Source organism: Schistocerca piceifrons, chromosome 6, assembly GCF_021461385.2.
Source record: "Schistocerca piceifrons isolate TAMUIC-IGC-003096 chromosome 6, iqSchPice1.1, whole genome shotgun sequence".
In the NCBI taxonomy this organism is placed as follows: Eukaryota; Metazoa; Arthropoda; class Insecta; order Orthoptera; family Acrididae; genus Schistocerca; species Schistocerca piceifrons.
Window position 1 is genome coordinate 420,709,308 of NC_060143.1, and position 26,358 is coordinate 420,735,665.

The window sequence follows — 26,358 nt, forward strand, 5'->3', positions numbered from 1 at the left end:
AGCATAGCCATTTATTATAGGTCTCACATACCGGCTCCGTAAATGTTAGTTTCATCGAGTAGTGCGCATTTCGCGAAATCTACATTTCCTTACTCTGACAACAAGTCTTTTGTAAATACGTATATATATATTTTTAATTTTTGGGCGGCCGCTGTGGCCGAGCGGTTCTAGGCGCTTCAGTCTGGAACCGCGCGACCGCTACGGTCGCAGTTTCGAATTCTGACTCGGGCATGGATGTGTGTGATGTCCTTAGGTTAGTTAGGTTTAAGCAGTTCTAAGTTCTAGCGGACTGACGACCTCAGATGTTAAGTCTCATAGTGCTCAGAGCCATTTGAACTATTTTTTAATTTTTACGCGCTACAGGAAATAAGACGCCGAAGGCCAGTACTGCTCTTTCCCTCCACTAAAATTGATACCAGCTCTATGGAAATACTAAGGAACTAAAGGCAGAAAAAGGCACACAATAGCGACAGAAGCGTATGAAAAAGTCACCAACAAAAAGCAGAGAAAGAAGCAGGTGAACCTAAAAAGACAGACAACGGATGAAAGAATTTCAGCTGTATATCCCACATACTGTCTAAGATAATTATATGTACTAAATGCATCTTATCATTTGAGAATCAAGTGTCACTGTTTGAAGGTATCTGAAGGCTTCTTTTGCCGACTGCCGCCAGATTATAGTCCAAGATGAAAATGATGTGTGCTTCTCATATTCGAAAAAAAGGTGAGAATCTGAATCTGGTATTAATGCAAATAACGTAGAACACTAGATGGAGGCAGTGGGATAATAACCGTTCTAAGATTTGAAAATACCTAGGAATCCGAAATTGTAGAGGAGTCAGTGAATCCGAAATTGTAGACTCGAATGGGACGATCACGTAAAATCGGTGATATGAGTCAAAGACGTAGATTTGTTGGAAGGTTTCTAGTAAAATGGAATGTATAGCAGACGCTCCTGTAACCATTTCTATATTATCGCCCCAGTATTTTGAGTCCGTATTAAGTATATGGCGTTAGCTGCATGTATTAATGGAGAATTAACACTACAAGTGCACCGAGAATATTTAATACATTAACTAAAATTGTTTCCTGCCGTGACATATCGTTTGAAGTCACACGATATTTGATAACACATTTTCTTTTTAGTTTTGAATACACTAGCATGTTTGGGAAATATTCCATTTATTTATACGCTGCAAGCATGGGAAATCGTAGTTGCCAAAGTCGAAACCCTGAGATAAATTATTTGTGTAGATGAAGTTCCACGATTTATTTCGTGTTGCAAGCAATCAACGGGTAACGTAATTTTAAATATTTTTTGGAAATACGTCCAGTAACGTTTTCGTCCGTGGGTGTTTCTACTGTGCGGGTTTGAAGATGTCTCCTATGTGCTAGTACAAAGTTTCCTGTAAATCTATAATATGCGACGACGGTGGCCTTAGTTTCGAGTCGCTGTTTTCCATTACAAGAAGTTTCTTCTCGTACTCTGCTACTGTTTTATGCAGAAGCGATTCGTGCGGCCGCGCCAAGATGCAGTTGCAGTACTTTGTTTGCGAAACACTTTGCTGTCGAATGCCATTCAAGAGCTGAATATTGCACTGAAGTTTTTCCTCCGTTACAGCTTACTGTAGGTGGAATTTGAGAGAAACTTTGACAAGAAGCAGAAACTGTTTCTTATACCGGACGCTGCTAGCTCGTTGTGTGACTAACGCACGCGATGACGACTAAATAATGAGATATTAATTGCGAGAAATTCCCACCAAGTAGACTTGGGAAAGGAAGTTGTGAGGACATTATGGTGGGTTAACCGCGGAAAACACCGAGAGTGACTAACAGAAGTCCTCACTCAGCAAAACACTTGAATAGTAATCCATTTTTTTCTTTCTTGTTGGAATCATTGTCGAATGCATGGTGTCGACATTTATGTGGGAGAGGCAGTCCTTTTGATATGATACCCTGTTCCATTTGAAAAATGCAGCTGGTCGTCCGGAAAAGAAAATATTTATGAATCGTGAAAACAGTCGCAGGTTCGAATTCTGCCTCGGGCATGGATGTGTGTCAGGTCCTTTGGTTAGTTAGGTTTAAGTAATTCAAAGTCTAGGGGACTGATTACCTCAGATGTTAAGTCCCATAGAGCTTAGAGCCATTTGAACCATTTGAAAACAGTCGGTCAGCTGCGGTTGTACTCATGGAACAGCAAAAGCCTGATACTTTTACGAGGAATACACGCCATTTGAGTTTGTGGAGTGTGTAGGGGTAGTGGCAGATATTTACAAAGGTTAACCGAAACGAAATGGCCTCCGCATAGCTTTTACAGACAATTATTTTACAATTGCGCAAACAATGATTCATCATAAAATATGAGAAATAATATTGCGAAGAGGCATTGCGGACGTCAGTAATTTATTGATGATGGCTACTAATGTGCTGAAATTGTTGAGAACAAAGCTTCTGTCCACAAACTAGCACGGATTTAGCAACGATCGCTCGTGCGAAACTCAGCTTTCATCGTGCACGATGTACAGCGCAACAGGCAGAGTTCATATTGCTAGATTTCCGGAAAGCGTTTGACCCAATGCTACACTGCATACTATTAACGAAGGTCCGACCTCACGGAATAAGTTCTCAGATGTACAAGTGGTCAGAGCACTTTTTAAGTAACAGTGTGTGGAGCGCTGTCCTGCACAGAGAATGTTCATCGAAGATAAAAGTACCAAGAGTGACCCAGGAAAGAGCTGTAGGAACGCCCTTGTTCTCTATACAGGGTGATTCAAAAATGCATGTAAATATTTCAAGGGTGTATTTGTGAGGTAAATATAAGACAAAAATGTTCTATACAATTTTTTCCATACTTGGCTTATTACAGAGTTATGAACAAAACAGGATAATACATTCAATACAACGTAAGGTATTTAATTCCCAGAGTTCACAGTTTAATTACAGTGCATTTGGACTAACAACGCAAACTGATAAATAAACGTGACGTAACGAACTGAAACAATTCCTCGCGAACACTGTATTAATTTAGGTCCTGTTGATTGAACTACAGCAATGCACAATAACTAAGGAAAATTGAAGCATTTTACAGACTGTACTGTACTGTACTGTATTTGCACAAATCTTAATGCAATGCATGTTCAAAATGCTGTCCCTGAACTTGCAGACAGACCCGTGCTCGTCGCATCAATGATCTCTGCACATTACACAGTCCGTTCAACTCTCCACGAATAATTTCACAACCACCTTCAATTCTTTGTTGTAGCACTTCTCTGTTCGGTACTGCAGAAGAATACACCAATGTCTTTAGTCGGCCCCATAAATAAAAGTCTAAAGGGTTCAGGTCAGGTGATCTGGCTGGCCAAGCAATTGGTCCTCCGCGACCTATCCATCGATGTGGATACGCAGAATTGAGGTACGCCCTTACGTTGCGGCTGTAATGGGCGGGAGCACCATCGTGCATAAACCACATGGTGGCTCGTGTTGCAAGAGGGACATCCTGTAACAATCCAGGCAATTCTCCCTCCAAAAATTCGTAGTACGCGTGCCCATTCAGCCTTGGAGGCAGAACATGAGGTCCGAGTAAGTAATTCCCCACAATACCACACCAAATGTTTATGGAGAATTGATGTTGATATCCACGCACAATTCTCGCGCCAGGATTCTCGACAGCCCACTGGTGCATATTATGCGAATTGATTACACCCGCACGAGTAAACATGGCCTCATCTGTGAATAATATCCGCCGAATGAACATTGGATCATTCAAATGACGCTCTTGTAACCACTGGCAGAATTGCTGACGGCGAGGATAGTCTTCAGGTGTCAATTCGTGCACTTTTTGCAGGTGAAATGGATGCAACTGTTGTCTCCGAAGCAGCCGCCATACAGTAGATTGTGGAAGTCGTACAGCTGCACTAATTTGTCTCGTACTGATAGATGGATCTTGGTCTACCAGGTCCAAAACATGTTCCTCGACGTTCACTGCATGCTCAAGTGGTCGACCTGAATGTGGCCCAGGACGAATGCCATACTCCCGCATACGTCTGTCCACAGATACAAACGTCTGATGACTTGGTAACCGTCTTCCTGGAAACAGCTCACTGTACCTTCGTCTTGCTGCAAGTGCATTTCCATCTGCTGCACCATACACAAGGTGCATATCAGCATACTCGCTGTTTGAGTACATCATGTGCACGAACCTTTAGCCTTCCGACGATGAATGAACGACAGGACGTACTTTTCCGTTACCAACAACATCAGCGCCATCTTCCGTACAGTAGGAGTAAACATCACGTGCAAACAAAAACAAACACTATGCAGTTTCGAATCAACTGTTGGGAGATACGTATGTGAATTACGTACCAGAATATGGCATCCTGCTGCTTGCACTGCCGTCGTTTTGATACGGACATGACTTTCGTATTTAACGATAACTCTGGAATTAAACGTTTATGGAAAAACATTTATAGAACATTTTTGTCTTATATTTACCTCACAAATACACCCTTAAAATATTTACATGCATTTTTGAATCACCCTGTATACAACCTCTTACTGTTTATGACGCCCAGTTAAATAAATACGAGGCAGATGGAAAAAAGAAAGGAAACTGTTTTTTATATCAAAAGTTCAAATGGTTGAAATGGCCCTGAGCACTATGGGACTTAACATCTGAGGCCATCAGTCCCCTAGAACTTGAAACTACTTAGACCTAACTAACCGAAGGACATCGCACACATCCATGCCCGAGGCAGGATTCGAACCTGCGACCGTAGCGGTTGCGCGGTTCCTAGAACCGCTCGGCCACAGCGGCCGGCATATCAAAAGTAATAACCATAACTGCTCATATATTTGTCTTACCATGAGACATGACGGTCATTGCCGCCATGGCGGACTGTTTGCGATCGCCTCGGAACCATGATTGTACCGAGGTGTGCACCTCTTAGTCCGAAGCAAATCACTTGGGGAGAGGCTGGTACTATATGGAGAATGCGTAAGGGCGAAACTTTGACAACGTGTCGAAACAAACTTCGCAGCATGTGGTCGGGCACCATTCTGTCGCAGAATAATGGCTGTCCGTGAACATTTCGGGCGTTTGGAATTGGTGGCGCGAACAGTGATACGTGCAAGCTTTGCAAAAACTGAAACACACCTTCAAGTCCATCGCCCGTTTTGCTGACTGACGACATCATTGTGTCGCAGGATAATGTACTCCTACGTGTTGCCAAGGTTGTTTCGATTTCGCTGCAGAAGTTTCACTGGGAAACCATTACACATCCTTCGTGTAGTCCCGATCTCTCCCCGTGCTATTTCCATATTTTTGGAGCCCTGAAGAAAGACATTCGCAGACGTCGATTTGCTTCGGAGGAGGAACTGCATGCCTGAGTAGAATCATGTTTCAGTAGGCAACAGCAATCATCTTTCCATGGCGAGATTTGCTGTTGTGTCTGACAGTGAGATAAATGTACTGTGTTAACAGCTATGGCGATTACTTTTGAAATAAAAAGTACTTACTTACTGTTTTAATCTATCTCGTTTTCATTTGACCTACAGACTTACACTTAGGACGCTGCGGTGTATGGGAAACTGCTGTTGCTAAGTGACTATAGAATAATACAGAATGACTTGGATGAAATGCTCTTTAATGTGATGAATGGCTGCGTGACCTAAATGCGGAATAAAGCAACTTCATGCACATGAGTGGGAGAAACAGTCGTGCGATGTTCGAACACAGCATTAGTGTTGTGCTGTTTGACACAGTCATATCGATTAAATATCGACGGGTAACGTAGCAAAGCGTCATGAAATTGATTTAAAATGTAAGGTCCGTTATAGAGAGTGTGAATGGTCGATTTTGGTTTAATGGGACAATTCTATTTAAGTGGAGTTCGTATATAAATGAGAGCGCTTCTACAATCTATTCTCGAGTGTTTAGGATCCCCATCAGGTCGGATTAAAGGAAGAACATCGAAACAATTCGTGTATTACTAGTAGGTTTGATCAACACGCTAGTATTACGGAAATTCTCGGTTAATTCAAACGGAAATCCCTGCAGGGAACAAGTATTTTCGCGGAACAGTATTAGAGAACCGATATTTTTGACAAATTGTAGAACTGTTCTGCTTTTGGATCTCTGTTACCGTATGGTGCCTTTTTTTTAGCCCTTTTCCCACGTGGCTGTTTTTAGCTGTCTTCTATTATGTCAATTGGGACTGACGTATAGTCGTTTTTTAACTCCTCTCTGTCTTCGTGTTCTATAGTTTTGACTTGGACGCGTATGACTCCAGTTGTTTTTTGCGCCCTAAAGCAAAACAAAACCAAACCAAACTACGGCCACGTATATATTGTGCATAAGCACCACGAAGACGAGAGAAATCAAGACTCGTACGGAAGTATATAGATAGTCATTTTTCCCTCGGTCCATTTACTTGTGGAAATGGAAAGGGAATGACTTATAGTGGCGCAAAGCATCCTCCACCCTGCGCCGTATGGTGGCTTGTGAAGTCTGTATTTATGTTTGCATGTATGTGGCGCTTGCTGAACCATATATGATCCTTTTTCCCAAGCCTGCTCACTTTCGTCAATTCAATGGCAGGAAGATAGGATGCAAAGAAAATGGACACAAATGGTAATTGGGATTTAGGCATTTTACTTTTTTCGAATTTACGTATATAGAAGCACAGAAATATGTCGACAGATCTGTGTGTTTTATTGGACACTTGCAGCAAAATCGGTCGTGTGAAAAAAATATTTTGGAACTTAGCTTCATCCACTATTTTCATGAAAAAGGCGAGGACGGCCAGGGTTGATGAATAGCCATCTGGAAACCCTCTAGAGACATCGACGTCAAGTCAAAGGACAGAACCCTGTAATGTGTAACCTGAACTGCTATTCTCTCTCTCTCTCAGGCTGGAAACTCGCTTCAGAATGTTTGGAACGCCAGCGAACAACTCGGGCGCGAGAGGCCGTTGTCCAGGGCTGTACCGGCCGGAAACTCCGTGGAATTCGCAGTCACGTTTCCGCTTGCCAATGAGTAGGTCCAACTCGCAACACCATTGCAACACTGCGTCGGCATTCCGCACGTAAATAGCTTTTCTCACTGCCGTACGATCTGAAACTAGCCCTCTTTTGAGTCCATTCTTTTGAGCCGTTTCTCGTTGCTGCCTTTTCCTAGAAATACATCTTCATTACCAGATTTAACCATGTTTCCTAACTCTGCTCCGACTCCGAGTCAGAGTTAATTTTGTGTTCCGTTTTAAATTTTGGGTTGGTGCGAAAGTTCGTGGTGTTTCTCCATACGTTTAATACACCAACAGATACACACAACAGAGACTTTAGTCATCAATAACATATTCTCCGTCGCTACTTACAACAGTCTGCCAACGCTACGGTAACTTTACGATTCCGCGACTGTAGAAATTAGGTGGTTTTGCGGCGAAAAACTTGTAGAATCATGTTCGGAGCGCAGGGAAGTTTCCTGAAGGTTATTGGATAGAGAGCGGAAAAGGTGAAAATCAGAGGACACAAGATCAGGTGAACGAGGTGGGTGCGGAATTACTTCCCGGTCAAACACCTGTATAGTGTTTTTTGTGTCTAGCAGAATGCAGCCGGGCGTTACCGTGAAGTAGCGTCACTTCCGCAGCATTCTTGGTCGTTATTCTTGGTATTGCGTCTGCAAGACTTCTCAGTTGTTGACAAGAAATGTCAGCAGTGATGGTTACACCTCGGGGAAGCAATTAGTAGTACATCACATCGTCGCTGATCCGCCAGATGCGTAACATTATACAGGGTGATTCAAAAAGAATACCACAACTTTAGGAATTTAAAACTCTGCAACGACAAAAGGCAGAGCTAAGCACTATCCTTCGGCAAATTAAGGGAGCTATAAAATTTCATTTAGTTGTACATTTGTTCGCTTGAGGCGCTGTTGACTAGGCGTCAGCGTCAGTTGATGCTAAGATGGCGACCGCTCAACAGAAAGCTTTTTGTGTTATTGAGTACGGCAGAAGTGAATCGACGACAGTTGTTCAGCGTGCAAAATGGTTCAAATGGCTCTGAGCACTATGGGACTTAACATCTGTGGTCATGAGTCCCCTAGAACTTAGAACTACTTAAACCTAACTAACCTAAGGACATCACAGACATCCATGCCCGAGGCAGGATTCGAACCGGCGACCGTAGCAGTCGCGCGGTTCCGGTTCAGCGTGCATTTCGAACGAAGTATGGTGTTAAACCTCCTGATAGGTGGTGTATTAAACGTTGGTATAAACAGTTTACAGAGAATGGGTGTTTGTGCAAAGGGAAAAGTTCTGGACGGCCGAGAACGAGTGATGAAAATGTAGCACGCATCCAGCAAGCATTTGTTCGCAGCCCAGGAAAATCGACTTGCAGAGCTAGCAGAGAGCTGCAAATTCCACAATCAACTGTATGGAGAGTCCTACGAAAAAGGTTAGTTATGAAACCTTATCGTCTGAAATTGGTTCAAGCACTGTCTGCAGCTGATAAGATTAAAAGAATCGATTTCTGTGATTTTATCCTTGCTCAAATGGAAACAGATGAATCTTTCGTTTCAAAGATTGTGTTTAGTGATGAAGCAACTTTCCACACTAACGGGAAAGTCAACCGTCACAATGTCTGTATATGGGGCACTGAGAATCCGCGGGAAACAACTCAGTATGAACGTGAGTCGCCTAAGGTGAACGTTTTCTGTGCCATTTCAGCCAATAAAGTTTTTGGTCCCTTTTTCTTCGAAGGTGCTACTGTAACTGGACTACAGTATCTGGAGATGTTAGAGAATTGGCTGTTCCCTCAGCTCGAACAAGAAGCACAACAATTCATATTTGAGCAGGATGGAGCGCCACCACATTGGCACTTATCTGTCCGTAACTACCTGAACGTCAACTACCCGAGGCGATGGATCGGCCGCCAGGCAGCCCGTGACAGAGCACTTCATCACTGGCCTCCAAGAAGCCCTGATCTTACCCCCTGCGATTTTTTCTTATGGGGGTATGTTAAGGATATGGTGTTTCGGCCACCTCTCCCAGCCACCATTGATGATTTGAAACGAGAAATAACAGCAGCTATCCAAACTGTTACGCCTGATATGCTACAGAGAGTGTGGAACGAGTTGGAGTATCGGGTTGATATTGCTCGTGTGTCTGGAGGGGGCCATATTGAACATCTCTGAACTTGTTTTTGAGTGAAAAAAACCTTTTTAAATACTCTTTGTAATGATGTATAACAGAAGGTTATATTATGTTTCTTTCATTAAATACACATTTTTGAAGTTGTGGTATTCTTTTTGAATCACCCTGTATTTTGTGGAAGCGCGAAAAAGTTGTTACTTTGTTTGGGCTCAACCATTCTTCTCCTTATGTTAAGAGGTCATTTCTCGTCACCAGTAACGATACACGACAGGAAAGGTCAGTGTTGTTCACGAACCAATTGATGACGAGCAAGCAGAGATGCACAAATGGCCACCCCTGATTTTTTGATATGGTTCAGTGCATGTGGTACTCAAACACCTGATTTTTGAACCGCCCATATCGCATGAAAATGTCGCACGATAGTGGAACGATCATAATTCATCACTTAATATTTTTTTCATAATGCGGGGCCACAGTTATAATATATTTCCTTAAAGTCAGTACCACCGTTAGACTGTTGTAACACTGGAAAATAAACAACAGTCTAATGGTGGAACTGACTTTAAAGAGATAATTCATCACATTTGCCAGTTCTCCAATATACCGACGTGGATCGTTGTGGATTAATGAGTATAAATGATATTCAGAAAACACCGAAAGTCTTCCTTAACGTAGAGAACCACTAACGTCAAAACGATCCTCCTTAAAATAAGAAAACCATTTCTTTGCTGTGCTCTGTCCAGTGGCATTATCCCCATACACGACACAACCACGCAAATGTTTCTGGCTGCCTCCGTTGCTGCCGGCCTCGTTGGCCGTGCGGTTCTAGGCGCTCAGTCCGGAACCGCGTGACTGCTACGGTCGCAGGTTCGAATCCTGCCTCGGGCATGGATGTGTGTGATGTCCTTAGGTTAGTTAGGTTTAAGTAGTTCTAAGTTCTAGGGGATTGATGACCACAGATGTAAAGTCCCATAGTGCTCAGAGACATTTGAACCATTTTGAACCTCCGTTGCTGTCACCCATCTACTGAACTCAAACAGAAGAATATGTCGCGAAAATTTCCGATTTCTCCACTTGGCACTCCGTTTTGTAACGTCCCACAGTTCCACTCATTATCTCCAGATGACAATATGTAAACTCAAATATCAACAGCAAATTACAAATAAAAGAAGACAATCGATAAATAAACCCATAGCAGCCGGAATACCAACGTACAAAACAAAAACTTTACGAATATACTCACCAATCTAATAACATGACGTTTACGTGAATAGTGCACGGTGGCAGGTTTTTGAACACGAGGAGAGTAAGTGGATTCTTTTCTTTTTCCTAGTGAGCATTCAACCTAGCACAGGGTCCACTTTGTCAAGATTTGGCAAATTTTATTTTATGGTTTACATCCATGGCCGGGTGGTCTTCATGACACGACAGTGGTCAAAGTAGAGGAAGGGAAGGCGCGAGCACCGTCTGTCTGTGAAGCGCGTAAACTTGGTTCTTTGACTTACCGTATTTCAACCGTTTAGTGTATCGTATCCTCCGACGAGGAATTTGTCTAAACGAGCAGGGAAAATTTGAGCCGGATCTGGATCACCTCTCTGTCTCGCAATGTAGGATTACCGAATAAACAGTCTAGAGTGAGTGGTATTTAAATAAGACGTACTGGTGTTCTTATCGTTCCAATGAAGAAAGTTACAACAACGTCCCGCAGGCAGCTAAATTACATTTACATAATTTATTTTTTATTTAGATTTTCGACAAATAGACAGCGTAGTCACTTTTTTGTCCGTAAAATTCCCACCCATTGCGACGCTTAACTTTGAATTTTAACTTAAAGATGCGTACAAGCTTCCCCTGCAGTGGTGCAAAAGCGTGGCGTCCTGCGGCATCACCCTCGGTCTGGACGACAGCAAGGTGTCAACTCAGGCGAAAAAAAAGTCACCACTCTGCTCATGTGATGTGTAAGGTGGTTAATGATGTCACATCAGCACGAGATTTCAGCGCAGTTCTGTCCAGTACAGCAGTGGACGTGCCTCAACGTTTCACCTCTTCTTTTGATGTCTCCGCGATGGAGGACACAACCACGACGCCCAGCGTTGAAATTACACATCATTCTTATGACTGGCCGAGGTAAACGTTCCAGACACACCGACGCTCAGAATCGGTACGGAAAGGCCGCATGGAGATGCAAGCGCCCAGGACTTCCTCATTTGGATTAGTGCAAATATCGTCGAATTGTTCTGAACGGTTGCTAGTACAGGGTTATTACAAATGACTGAAGCGATTTCACAGCTCTACAATAACTTTATTATTTGAGATATTTTCACAATGCTTTGCACACACATACAAAAACTCAACCAGTTTTTTTAGGCATTCACAAATGTTCGATATGTACCCCTTTAGTGATTCGGCAGACATCAAGCCGATAATCAAGTTCCTCCCACACTCGGCGCAGCATGTCCTCATCAATGAGTTCGAAAGCATCGTTGATGCGAGCTCGCAGTTCTGGCACGTTTCTTGGTAGAGGAGGTTTAAACACAATCTTTCACACAACCCCACAGAAAGAAATCGCATGGGGTTAAGTCGGGAGAGCGTGGAGGCCATGACATGAATTGCTGATCATGATCTCCACCACGACCGATCCATCGGTTTTCCAATCTTCTGTTTAAGAAATGCCGAACATCATGATGGAAGTGCGGCGGAGCACCAACCTGTTGAAAGATGAAGTCGGCGCTGTCGGTCTCCAGTTGTGGCAGGAGCCAATTTTCCAGCATGTCCAGATACACGTGTCCTGTAACGTTTTTTTCGCAGAAGAAAAACGGGCCGTAAACTTTAAACCGTGAGATTGCACAAAACACGTTAACTTTTGGTGAATTGCGAATTTGCTGCACGAATGGGTGAGGATTCTCTACCGCCCAGATTCGCACATTGTGTCTGTTCACTTCACCATTAAGAAAAAATATTGCTTCATCACTGAAAACAAGTTTCGCACTGAACGCATCCTCTTCCATGAGCTGTTGCAACCGCGCCGAAAATTCAAAGCGTGTGACTTTGTCATCGGGTGTCAGGGCTTGTAGCAATTGTAAACGGTAAGGCTTCTGCTTTAGCCTTTTCCGTAAGATTTTCCAAACCGTCGGCTGTGGTGCGTTTAGCTCCCTGCTTGCTTTATTCGTCGACTTCCGCGGGCTACGCGTGAAACTTGCCCGCACGCGTTCAACCGTTTCTTCGCTCACTGCAGGCCGAGCCGTTTATTTCCCCTTGCAGAGGCATGCAGAAGCTTTGAACTGCGCATACCATCGCCGAATGGAGTTAGCAGTTGGTGGGTCTTTGTTGAACGTCGTCCTGAAGTGTCGTTGCACTGTTATAACTGACTGATGTGAGTGCATTTCAAGCACGACATACGCTTTCTCGGCTCCTGTCGCCATTTTGTCTCTCTGCGCTCGCGAGCGCTCTGGCGGCAGAAATCTGAAGTGCGGCTTCAGCCGAACAAAACTTTATGAGTTTTTCTACGTATCTGTAGTGTGTCATGACCATATGTCAATGAATGGAGCTACAGTGAATTTATGAAAACGCTTCAATCATTTGTAATAGCCCTGTAGTTCCGACCTGTACAACAGTTCAGGTAAAGCGGCGCTCAAACCGGATGCGATAATGTTCGATGGGGATGCATCGCCAGAGTGTACTTAGAGAAGGGTTGAAACCCCCGAGGCTGTCAGCAGCGTCAACGTCTTCCTCTTGCTCGTTGCACTGCGAACGGTCGTTTTTGACGGCGTAATGTTCCCCTGCGGCCTCTTCATGCCGATTCGGAGCGGCAGAGTGTTTGGAGTGTTTTCCTCAGCCACTGATAAGAAAACCGAGTGATTTCAACGCTGGGCTTCGCGGTTCTCACCGCCATCGCCGAGGAGGGAAAATAAAGGGTTAGATGTTGGTAAGAGGGAGTGTGACGAACTTCCGATCGCGTCACACGTCCACAGTGGCATTGGGCTGAATTGTGGTGAAATTTGGTGCCAATATGACATCATTACCCCACCTCATACATCTCGGGAACTTCTGAGCTTGGGCTTCTTCTTCGCAAGAGTCGACTTCTTGCTGTCTGAAGCGTCGTCGAGCCCGAGTGTGACGTCGCAAGGCACCACGCGTGGCCAGCATTACAGAGGAAGGTTTTACGCATCTTTGAGCCAGATTTCAAACTTATGCTTTGCAGTGGGTGGGAATTACTGGGTTTCGAAAAAGTGATCCTTTAACTCTGTTGCCCAGTGTGTTTATTCGAAGGGGGCCCTTTCGTTTTGGGTCGTCTACTGGCGTGCGACGGTACTGCACCGCAGGTTTTGACAGGTTCTAAGACTGCAAGGCATGCACGCCCAAACAAGCATAAACGTAGTTATAGAACTTTATTTTTCCGAGCTGATAATGAAAACTTTGTGACTGTTCCTGGTGTTCAGAGCGCTGACGGGTGTGGTTTGCGTGTGTGCTCGCAGGGCCGGCGTGGGCGGCGCGGGAGGAGTCGCGCGACACGCGCGAGGGCCAGAACGTGACGCTGGAGTGCCGGTACGGCGCGCCGACGGAGCGCGCCGAGCGCACGTACTACTGGACGCGCGCGAACCGCCGCGGCCAGGACAACGTGGCCGTGCAGCGCACGCCGCTCGACACCCGCTACGCGCTCCACCACCGGCCCGAGGAGGGCGTCTACGACCTGCTCATCACCAACTCCAGCTACGAGCTCGACCACGGCCGCTTCGAGTGCCACATCAAGGAGCCGGGCACGGGCAAGAGCCTGCACCTGCAGGCCTACGAGCTGACCGTGCTGTCGCCGCCGGGGCCGCCGCAGGTAGCTCCCGGTCCTGCGCCCACGCTCACCGAGGGCAAGCCCGCCGAGCTAGCCTGCTCCTCCGTCGGAGGGTCGCCCTCCCCCACCATCAGGTAAATGCTACCAGTTTTGTCACTCGTCTTAAGGCCCGCATACTAGAGGTGGGCCAAACGGTTATTCTGGAGTAACCGTTATCACAGTTCCAGTTATTCTTTGATAACCGTTATCGTTAACGGTTATTAATAACTGCCAAGTTATTTTTCGCTAGCGAATACCGATAACTCCGACAGTTAAATAACGACATAGTTGGAATCCATCAGTTTAGTTATCAGTATAACTGCGAGTAGTGTGAAATAGCAGGAATGTCGTATGAATCGTGTCATAACCTCAGCTTATTAACTCCAAGTACATTTTAGTTGATGTTAGAACGATTATTAGTGTTTCAGATTATATGTTTGTAGGTTATCGGTCGCTATTAGAAATATTATCTTCGCAGCTGCGACAGAAAGTACGCGGAACTTCGCCAAAGCACTGTTTAAGTAAAATGTTAACAACGTGCGTTTTTAAGTATGAAGTAATATGTAAACTGAGTACTGTAGGTTAAATTCGAAGCTTAATTACTTGTGCTGCTCACATAATAGAATAAAGTGTACAGCCTTGTAATACAACAAAAAATATACGTAATGTGACAGATTCGTTTACTCCTGTGCTGTAAAAGCTAGTCCTATTGGGGAAAGTGTGAGTACGCTAATCCAAGTTTTATGTCAGATTTGCAAACTGCTCGATTTCTCCAGCGACAGCATGTTTATAACATATGAAGACATGCAGATCGAAAAGGTTGACAGTGTTACATTTCTGGGACTACAACTCGATAATAAATTCAGTTGGGAAGGGCATACCACATTTTTTCATTCTATTATTTCATAAGGGAACATATTCTGTGGTAACTCATCAAACGTAGCAAAAGTTTTTCGCATGTAAAAGCGTGTAATAAAAATCGTTTGTGGTATCAATTCAAGAACATCATGTAGGAACCTGTTCAAGGAACTTTGTATTCTAACCACTCCTTCTTAGTATATTTATTCCTTAATGAAATTTGTTACAAGTATTTCCAACCAATAGCTTAATACATAATATCAGTACTAGAAATGGGAACAGCAATCTACATAAAGACCTAAAATTACTTACATTGGTCCAAAAGGGGTCCAATATTCAGGAACATGCATTTTCAATAAGCTGCCAGCAAGTCAGCAACCATTAAAAACTTGGTTTCAGATAAGGCACGGTTTACAGTGTGTTTGAATGACTATTTGATACATAAGTGTCTGATTCCACCCATCATCAATATGCCGGAAATGTCTATTTTAAGTGTGTCTATGACGTGACTACATACACATGGCAACAAACACGAAGATACATATAAATAATACAATAACATTTCCCACCAAAAATACAATCAAACCAATGGGACAACTGCGGGAAGTTGGGGGTTTTAGGGTGAGGACAAGCTAGTAAAAAAAACACACCATGATTCCAAAACACAAAATGAAGAACAAAAAGAAAAAAAATACAGCATTCTGCTACACCAACAAAAATCTGCAGGAATCGGACACTTCCCGTGAACAATATAGGTCAACTATAGGTGACCATACCAAAACACCAATACCCACAACTAAAAGTACGAAAATTGGAATCAGACATTTCCCTTGACCTACATAGGTCAACCTCAGATGACGATACTAAAACATCAACACACACAATTATGAAAATGGGAATCGGTCATTATCCGGTGACGTATATAGGTCCACCACAGCTACTGATGCCAAAAAACCAACACCTACAACTGCGAAAAATAAAACCACAATCCCAAAAGTCCACAAATCAATCATCCCTACATAAATTAAATCACATTCAATACTTCATAAATACACAAAACATCACAGCTAGAAAAAAAAATAAAATTAATTACCACCAGCAAATCCCGGCACTGCAACCTAGATCGACAGCCGCCCTCCCCACACACACAAAAACCAACTCATAAACACCGTGCCGTAATGACATTCACACACCACAACACCTTTACGTCGAAGCAGACGGGTGGAATCAGACGCTTCCAGTGACCCCTCCTTCTACTCTGTAGATGAATATCGTAACAGAGACTGATAGACCAGCTTAGGTAAAAATTCTGCTATATTTCAGTTTTGACAGCACTTGGTTGCAACAGTCAAGATCGGGTATTCTGTGTACGATAAATTTATTAAAAGTACGTAACTGTGTTTTATTCTGTCAGTGTACCAATTCTGTAAATATTAGCAGTTACTGTGATATATTCACGTATTTTGACAATATCCTGACAAATGATGAGGATAATAATTATTATATTCCACTGTATTATGTTATACTTTCTGACATGTTATTTGTCATTCGTGATGGCCAGCGGCTATTTCCGTAGCAGTACGAAAATATTTGTTCGCTCCAGTTACTATCCTCTCTGGAAATATCACCTGGAACTACGACCTTTAACTGGAGTCACCGAGTCAGGAACGTCTAGACACACAGTTATTCCGTTACCAGCTTCCAGGTTATCTGTGGTGGTAGCCCGATAACTACCAGAGAACTAGAACTACGAGCCAATAACGATAACTGCCAGAGGAGAATACCGGCTCTGACAGTTATTTCCATAGTCGCTCGAATTCCTTAGTAACTTTCCTTGTAATACCCGTCCAAGCTAAATTAACACGTAAGGCGGTGGCTTAAGGGAACGACCGTACTTGTTAATGCCTGTACTGGAGCTCCTATCAGCCACGGCTCGGACATTAACTTTATTTAATTGTTTATGCTAAAAGTAACGAAGGCCCACGAAATAGCACACAGTTCTTATCAACAGATGGCGCGCAGTCTCACAGTTATTCCCATGGTCTATAGAACGCCTCCAAATGCGCAGTACGATCTTCGGTCAACAGATGGCGCGAGGCACTGTTGACACTAAACAGTTATTGAAATAACTGCCAGAATCAGAGGAACGGTTATCGCAGTAACCGTTACTTCTCAGTAACCGGTTATTTCTATCAGTTACGTTATTTTTTGCCACCTCTACCGCATACACAAGCGGACCACTCCACCGACTCGTCCGCCAAGCGGGCCTGTCCCGAGCCGTTCGCCTGTGCTTGGGCGATGGACTCGCATTCGGGTCTCAGATCCCGGTGCGTCGGTTCGATCGGCGAACCTCTGACTGCTAGCCCCAACCATTACTTGCCATCCCACACTCCGTCAGGGTAGGTAGGTTCAGCCAAGCAGTCGCCAGTGTCCACATACACATTGCTACGGGTAGGCGGATCAGTAGGGTTGTGAGCCCCTTTAAGGTGCCTTTTCATAGGCTGGCGAGTCGGCCAACGCTCGCGTTCCCCCTCCCCTCACTTAAGGGGGGTAGGACGTCAAACGGACCGACTTGGAGCAGGAGAGGCACTACAGGACATTTTAATTTCCACTGTCTATACCTTCACAAAAAAATTCATAAAATTTTGTCAGCATGACCAGGAAGGATTCAGAATTCACACTCATATCAGTGGAAGTTCGAAAACATAACGAAATAATTTTTTTTACACGTGAAATTTCATCATTTTTTTCACTTACTAATGGCAATATTTGTTGCTGTAGGTACACTTTTCTTCATAAGTAAGAGAGATTCTTCGATGAATTGTGCACAAACCATACTTAAAGGTGTATGAAACTCTAGAATTTTCTAAATCTATTAAAAACTCTGGTAAAAATTGAGGTAATTAACTATAAAATTTGTGTTTTCCTAAACATGAAGTTTGAAACATAACAGTTCATTCGTTTTTTCATAAATTAAATAAATTCTAGAGTTTCATATTCCTGTGAGTATGGTATGTACGATGTGCAGCCGGCCGAAGTGGCCGTGCGGTTAAAGGCGCTGCAGTCTGGAACCGCAAGACCGCTACGGTCGCAGGTTCGAATCCTGCCACGGGCATGGATGTTTGTGATGTCCTTCGGTTAGTTAGGTTTAACTAGTTCTAAGTTCTAGGGGACTAATGACCTCGGAAATTGAGTCCCATAGTGCTCAGAGCCATTTGAACCATTTTCTTTGTATGATGTGCAAAATTCATCGAAGAATCTCTCTAACTTATGAAGAAAATTGTACCTATAGCAACAAATGCAGCCATTAGTAAGTGAAAAAATGATGAAATTTCGAAGGTAAAAAAACTTTATTTTGTTATGTTTTAGAACTTCCACTGCAATGAGTGTGAATCCTGAATCCCTCCTGGTGATGCTGACGAAGTTTTATGAATTTATTTGTAAAAGTATAGACACTGGAAATTAAAATGTCCTGTGATGCCTCTCCTGCTCCAAGTCGGCCCGTTTGACGTCCTACCCCCCGTAATGGGTTACTGACCGGTCTGACTGTGTGTGGTCACACTGCGACTGCGCCCGGAAGCGTGGCAGTTTTCACCAGGTCAAAACTGAAGGGAAAAGTACCGATTGTGGGGTGGCAGGTAGAGTTAGGGGCTAGCTGGTAGCGGTGCGCAAGTGCAGCTGTCGGACCCAGACCCTGGACGCGACCGCTACAAAATCATGCACCACAAAGGCGAACGCGTCAAGGCAGACCTGCTTGGTAGGAGGGCTTGGGCGACTGGTCGGCCTGTGAATGTGCGGCTTTAGGCTTCTGAGTAATGATAATGTGATGCTGTGGGCGTACAACAGTGGCTACGAAGTCTTTCACGATGGAGTCCTTGGATGAAAAGTTCTTGGCCACCTCAAATTCAGATAGAATACAAAGCTTTCGATGTCTGTCTCTATCATCATCAGCAGGAGCAACCGTTTTGAAGGTTCCGCATCTCGTCGTTAAAAACTGAACCTTTACAGGATCACTTTGACTGTCCAACTATTAAGGTGCCTACACAGCAGGCGGTTCATACAGCCAAACTGTCTACTGTGCATCGGCGACAGAGGCTGGAATTTGCACGCCAATCGCGCAAATAAACGTCCAGCGAGTGGCGACAGCTGGCTTTTTAAAATGAAAGATGGCCATTGACGTGTACAGTGTGAAACATTCAAGTAAACGCCCTGCAACAATCGTCGGAAGCCTGTCCCGAGCCGTTCGCCTGTGCTTGGGCGATGGACTCGCATTCGGGTCTCAGATCCCGGTCCGTCGCTTCGCCCGGCGAACCTGACTGCTAGCCTCAACCATTACTTGCCATCCCACACTCCGTCAGGGCAGATATGTTCAGCCAAGCAGTCGCCAGTGTCCACATACACATTGCGACGGGCAGGCGGATCAGTCGGGCTGTGAACGCCTTTAAGATGCCCTTTCATAGGCTGACGAGTCGGCCAGCGCTCGCCTTCCCCCTCCCCCACTCAGTGGGTCACCGACCGGTCTGACTGTGTGTGTGGTCACACGGCGACTGCATGGCGGACCCCACTAGCGCCCAGATGCGTGGCAGTTTTCACCAGGCCAAAACTGAAGGGAAAACTGCCAATTGTGAGGTGGCAGGTAGAGGTAGGGGCCAGCAGGTAGCGGTGCGGAGGTGGAGCTGTTGGACACAGACCCTGGACGCGACCACTACAAAATCGTGCAACACAAAGACGAACGCGTCGAGGCAGACCTGCTTGGCAGGAGGGTTGGTCGACTGGTCTGGCCTCTGAATGGGCAGCTTTGGGCTTCTGAGTAATGATAATGTGATGCTTTCGGCGTACAACAGTGGCTACGCAGACTTTCATGATGGAGTCTTGGGATAGAATGTTCTTGATTGACTTTCCACTTCAAGTTTAGATAAAATCCCAAGCTTTCGATGACTGTTTCCATCATTATCAGCAGGAGCCACTGTTTTGAAGGTTCCGCACCTCACTCAGTAAAAACTGAACCTTTATAGGATCACTTTGTTGTCTGCCTGACTGTCCGGCTACTTAAGAATCAGGTGTGGGCAGACATATAAAGCTGAAATTTATGTCCCAGATTGAGATTTACAGTCCCTTGGCAGTGTAAAAAAATTTAGCTTATCAAGTCAAAGCAATCAAAAGATAGGTCCATTTACGTCAGACCTTTTGATACTCACAAGCTCATCGTCATAACCTGTACGGTACTTGAAATTTGACAAGACGCAAGGTTTCACGGTACAAGTAAAGGAAAAAATTCGAAAACTGTTGATTTATTAGTGGACTTCGATATCGATATCGATAACAGACGAAGATCATAGAGATTCTCGATTCTAGGGATGGATGAACTATCTATACAGCTAATTGATTTTGCACGGAACCCTCGCTGTGCCATTCCTACTCGCACGTTATTTTTTATTTCTTTAGTGTTCTTCCATCCTTCTCGCTCCATATGGCCTGAGGAGGGGGCGGGGAGAGTGGGAGCTGGCAGCGGTACAGTCAACTGGCAATTCAGCCAAACGACGTGTAACAATACATAAAGATGGAAAAGCACTAAATTAGGAGGGGAGTTGTTTTTCAAAGAATCTTTATGTGAAGGAAACACAGTTTGTTTTTAATGTAAAACAGGAATAGGAAAGATGTAGAAGAAACACATTTAAAACACAGTGTAACCCACTGATCTTTCAAATGAAGCAATTGACTGTCTCTAAAAATCGAAGGACCTGTTCTGGAAAAAGTCATCCGTTGTTGGAAGGGAAAAGAATTGGGTGTTTAGTAGGGTAGGAGGGCGTATGTACAAGGATGGAGGACTGGTGGGTAGTGTCGATGGAGAAGAGGGATGTTTACAGACAAGAAGGGAGTAGTTGGGACAGTCAGTAAAGCCACAATAAGAAGAGAAAAAAGGGTTAGGGAAAGATATAATAAAGGAGAAAAGGCTTAGGGAAAGGTGGGAAGGAAAAGGGAGCTCTGGTGATGTGGGACGGATGGGACTGATTTATAGTTCGTAAGATTAGTTAAATTACAGAAATATCAGAGGAAATATGGTACACGAAAACACACAAATATCGCTGTACCTGTTCTACTGTATGGCAGCGAATCGTGTATTATGAAGAGGAAAGATTTTAGCCACGTTCAGGCGGCTGAAGTGAGATTTCCACAGCAGTCAAAGATCGCACAAAATTTCGGCAGATACTAATGAAAACATTAGACAAGAATTGAATAATTTTACAGTAAACCACAAAGTAGAAGAACATACACAAAACTGGAATAATCATCTGCAACGAACGGAAGAAAGAAGCAAGCTAAAGATGCAAACCCAAAGGAAAGGGAGACACAGGATGCCCATTAAAAGATGGAATTGTGGCCAGAATAGATCGATAGCCCCAACCTGTGAAAGACAAAAGAAGAAGGAAGGGTATATATCGGGCCAGATTTCATGGTTTGGGAGGAGACTGAAATCTCACTGGAAGAGAATGTGGAACGCGTGCAGGTGTGGGGCTGGTGTAGTGAGTCTGTAGAGGTGAGGCAGCGTACTAGCCCTGGAAATTCTCTGGAAGAGAATAGGATTATTGGACTCTTTGGAACCGGCGAGGCTCCCACTTTAATGCTCATGGGACGTCATTTGATTCCCTAGGCGACGTAATGGCGACATACGGAATGACATATATTAAGATGCCCTTTTGCGTCCGTGAGTTGTGTTTGCTCTCGCTGTACGGCGTAGCTTGCACGGCCACCTCTTGTTTCAGGCAATAAACTATGTGAATTATTTCTCTTTGCTCTTCTTTTAGCAGGTACACGCCCCCATGCATTGCTATGTCCGCGTCTGTATTGAAATTATCATCACGTAGTCTAATTTCCACAGCTTTCCTTATCAGTCTCTCAATAGTTTGATGCGTGAGCCGGAATTTTCATATGTTCGAACATAATATTGCGCTTGTTTATTAGGCTGTGGTCGGCCACCGCTGATTTCTCAAAATTCTCGGCATTGAAAGAGACGTTGATATTCAACAAAATGATCGGCAACTGCTGCCACACATTCAAGGAATGTTACACGTTCCATTCACATAAATGTGACGATCACCAATGTTCGACGTCAGCGTGTAATAAACACTTACAGATGGCAGGCAGCTGGCAGAGGGGGTGTACAAAACTGATCGCGGGGGGCGGAAGACAGTGCGAAAACGGAGTAATTTATCTGACGTCCAAAAGGGTATGACCATTGGCTTTCGGGCCAAAGGTGAAAGCGTTTCCGGAACGTATAAGTTTGTAAGCTGTTCGCGTGCCACTGTGGTAGATGTATAGCGTGCAAGGTAAAATGGCACTATCCAAAACCGGCGGCGAGGGTCTATGGTACACAACGGGCCATAGATAAGAGGGGTGAACGACGGCTGCGAGAATTGTGTACGGGCGAATATACGTGCAACTGTTGAGCAACTGACCGCCCAGATGAATCAAGGAGCTACCAACAGAGTCTGCTCAATGACCGTTCAGCGAACGTTGCTGCAAAGGGGCCTCCACAGCAGGCCATTCATGCAACCAAATTGTCTACTGTTCATCGGCGACGAAGGCTGGAATTTGCACGCCAATAGCGCAAATGAACGTCCAGTGAGTGGCGACAGGTGGCCTTTTAAGATGAAAAATGGCCATTGGCGTGTGCGGTGTGAAACGCCCCACCCTGCAACAATCTTCGGAAGTGTTCAGCCCGGGGGCGGGGGGGGGGGGGGGGGTTGGGGGGGGCGTTATGGTCTGGGGGAATGTCTTCATGGCTGGCCACAGCACTGGGGTCAGTATGGCTCCACATCTGTGGTACCTTCCAGAACCTCACTGACTCCCTTCTTGCACGTCCCACAGAAGTCCGGGGTGCAAAAGGTGGTTGTTCAGGCTTTTGAGGGGTAGTCACATTAAGGTAACTGGACAGTGTGTAAATCTCGGATACTCTCAAGCCGACATCATCTGTAACAGGTCACACCACTTCTTTAATTTTCCGGGGTGGCCGGAAGACCGATCTGATTACTTGCCTGTTTAGGACACGATCCATCTTGCTCGTTGTTACACCGCAGAATATATGCCGCGCTATGTTTTGTTCCTTTTGGCATAGTTGGAAAATGGGAGCTTCGTCAGTTACAGTACAATCAGACATAGCCCCTGACGACGATGAAGGTAGTCATCGAAAGCTTAGGATTCTATCCGAATCTGACGAGGCAAGTTTACCATTGTTACCCAATGTCTTCAGTGCTCGCACTAAATTTTTTTGAGACGAATGTGGATAAAAGAAGCAGAACACTAAAACTTTGACAAGAATTGATGTTCTCAGTGCTAATTGTTTTTTTTAGACTAGTGTGGATAAAAATAGCAGAATAATGATCTTCGACTAGAATTAAAATACTAAAAAAGTAAAAATATGGCATTTCAGTCTTTGATCCCTATTTTTTATTTTGTAAATAAAACATAGCTATCAAAGACTGAAATGCCATATTTTTATTCAAAGAACGATCGCGGCAGTCCCAATAAGACAATCATGTCTAGTTTTGATACTAAAAAGGTGCTGAAATATCCTCCTTCTCTCTCTCGCTCTCTGCCTTTCCCTGCCTCTCTCTCTCTCTCTCTCTCACACACACACACACACACACACATACACACACACACACACACAGAGAGAGAGAGAGAGAGAGAGAGAGAGAGAGAGAGAGAGAGAGGGAAAGAGAAGGAGGGAGAGAAATACGAATGTTTCATTTTTAACTTGTTCTAAATTTCCAGTGCAAAACATTAAAGCAATAGAGCAGGTAGCCGTATCTGAGAATACGTTGGACACTCAGCAGCACACTAAAAATCTAAAAGCTTAATGCTAGTGTCTCTGCCCTCTCCACAACAGCGTTGCTTCGTCCTGCAGAGGTGACCAGTATGAGAGAGGCCACGTTCAGACTCTTGGCTTTACTAACGGCAGTTAATTGCCATTTACTGCCAGTCATTCCACCCGCAGTTGCGTGGCTCTCTGACTCATTAGTGAATGATAGCGTACAGGTGAATGGCACATTATGACACATCGTGCACCCTGCAGGCAACCTTTCCTGAACAAAGATATTCTCGTGGGAAAGGTGAAATATTTATGGAACAGTAGATGTGGCAGAGTCATTTTCTAAAATATTGCGTGCATAACAGAGCACAGTTTGTATCAGTCCCATATTAATTAAATAACAGTAGAGAATCACACATGGTGTACCACAGGGTTCCACTCTGGGCCCTCTGTTGTTTCTGATACACATATGATCTTCCACCTTTTTATAGCTGAATCTGCCCGCACCCGCAACAGCGATATTACCTCGAGGAATGAAGAATGACTTACCGAACCTCCTCTTGTAATTGATGAAACACACCTATGCACCCTGAATGACATCATGGCGCTGTTATACTAGTTTGGCTCTTCAACTGGGCTGACAATTTGAGGCACAGGTGGTAGTGAAACATTACCGTATGTACACAACAGAACATTAGTTTATAGGGTCCTGCTAACTTTTTGTGTTGTGGCCAGATGGTACCGGGATGGCAACACGTATCCTCTGGAGGCGGAAATCCGACCGTCTAAGTGGAGGGACTCCCCGACGACGGCCGTTCTGTCGCTGACTCCTGCGCGCACTGATGACGGAGCCGTCTACCGCTGCGTCGTCTGGAATCGTGCCCTGCCAGATGGGGCGCGTCTGGACACCAACGTCACTCTTAGCGTCAACTGTAAGTATTCCCATCACTTCGCTCTTTTCACGCGGCAGACGATAAACGTCACTGGTGTGGAGGTCTTGTTGCGTCAGTTGGAATCTCCACACTGGCCGACACTCATTAACATAAAAGTAGTAATTTCAATATTTCCGCCCGACTGTATGTCAGTCTACGTTATTGCTTAATTCATGTACACTCCATTAAGACTACACTGCTCAAACGTGGAACATTAATTTGGGCTTCTGCCACATTCCATTTGAGCAATAATTGAGAACTGGCTGTTGTTGTTGTGGTCTTCAGTCCTGAGACTGGTTTGATGCAGCTCTCCATGCTACTCTATCCTGTGCAAGCTTCTTCATCTCCCAGTACTTACTGCAGCCTACATCCTTCTGAATCTGCTTAGTGTATTCATCTCTTGGTCTCCCTCTACGATTTTTACCCTCCACACTGCCCTCCAATACTACATAGGTGATCCCTCGATGCCTCAGAACATGTCCTACCAACCGATCCCTTCTTTTAGTCAAGTTGTGCCACAAACTCCTCCCCAATTCTATTCAATACCTCCTCGTTAGTTATGTGATCTACCCATCTAATCTTCAGCATTCTTCTGTAGCACCACATTTCGAAAGCTTCTGTTCTCTTCTTGTCTAAATTATTTATCGTCCACGTTTCACTCCATACAAATACTTTCAGAAACGACTTCCTGACATTTAAATCTTTACTCGATGTTAACAAATTTTTCTTCTTCAGAAACGCTTTCCTTCCCATTGCCAGACTACTTCGACCATCATCAGTTATTTTGCTCCCCAAATAGCAAAACTCCTTTACTACTTTAAGTGTCTCATTTCCTAATCTAATTCCCTCAGCATCACCCGACTTAATTCGATTACATTCCATTATCCTCGTTTTGCTTTTGTTGATGATCATCTTATACTCTCTTTTCAAGGCACTGTCCATTCCGTTCAACTGCTCTTCCAAGTCCTTTGCTGTCTCTGACAGAATTACAATGTCATTGGCGAACCTCCAAGTTTTTATTTCTTCTCCGTGGATTTTAATACCTACTCCGAACTTTTCTTTTGTTGCCTTTGTTGCTTGCTCAATATACAGATTGAATAACATTGGGGATAGGCTACAACCCTGTCTCACTCCCTTTCCAACGACTGCTTCCCTTTCATACCGCTCGACTCTTATAACTGCCATCTGGTTTCTGTACAAATTGTAAATAGCCTTTCGCTCCCTGTATTTTACCCCTGCCACCTTCAGAATTTGAAAGAGAGTATTCCAGTCAACGTTGTCAAAAGCTTTCTCTAAGTCTACAAATGCTAGAAACGTAGGTTTGTCTTTCCTTAATCTTTCTTCTAAGATAAGTCGTAAGGTCAGTATTCCCTCACGTGTTCCAACATTTCTACGGAATCCAAATCGATCTTCCCCGAGGTTGGCTTCTATCAGTTTTTCCATTCGTCTGTAAAGAATTCGCGTTACTATAGAACTGGCTATGTTACCAAATTATACAGTCATCTTTAAAAAATTAATTACATGACAAAACATCATTACTTACTAGAACTTTTGGTGTCGAAAACAAAGTGGGAACAATGATTCACACCGTCATCCCGGGTGATTTTCAGTGGACTTTGAGAGTTTCAATAACGTGTATGCCCTACGTGAGCGTTTATCAAACGTTTATCACTACCTGGCACCTACGTGACATGCTCCGTTTAAGTATGTCCTGTGGTGTACGTTCTCTTCTTCAGCCCATAAGAGTTCTCGGAGAGTCTGTCGGTGATCAGGATGTCTACGAACACG

At 44.3% G+C, this 26,358-nt stretch overlaps 1 protein-coding gene across 1 annotated transcript in view; it reads left to right on the top strand.

The window, feature by feature from the left end:
- Positions 1-26,358, top strand: part of LOC124803357 (hemicentin-2) — a 155,378-nt gene that overhangs the window by 88,984 nt on the left and 40,036 nt on the right. Inside the window, exons 3-4 of the mRNA XM_047264543.1 lie at positions 13,622-14,063; positions 24,374-24,570. Of these exons, the coding sequence (XP_047120499.1) occupies positions 13,622-14,063; positions 24,374-24,570 (639 nt within the window). The remainder of the gene's footprint in view (positions 1-13,621; positions 14,064-24,373; positions 24,571-26,358) is intronic.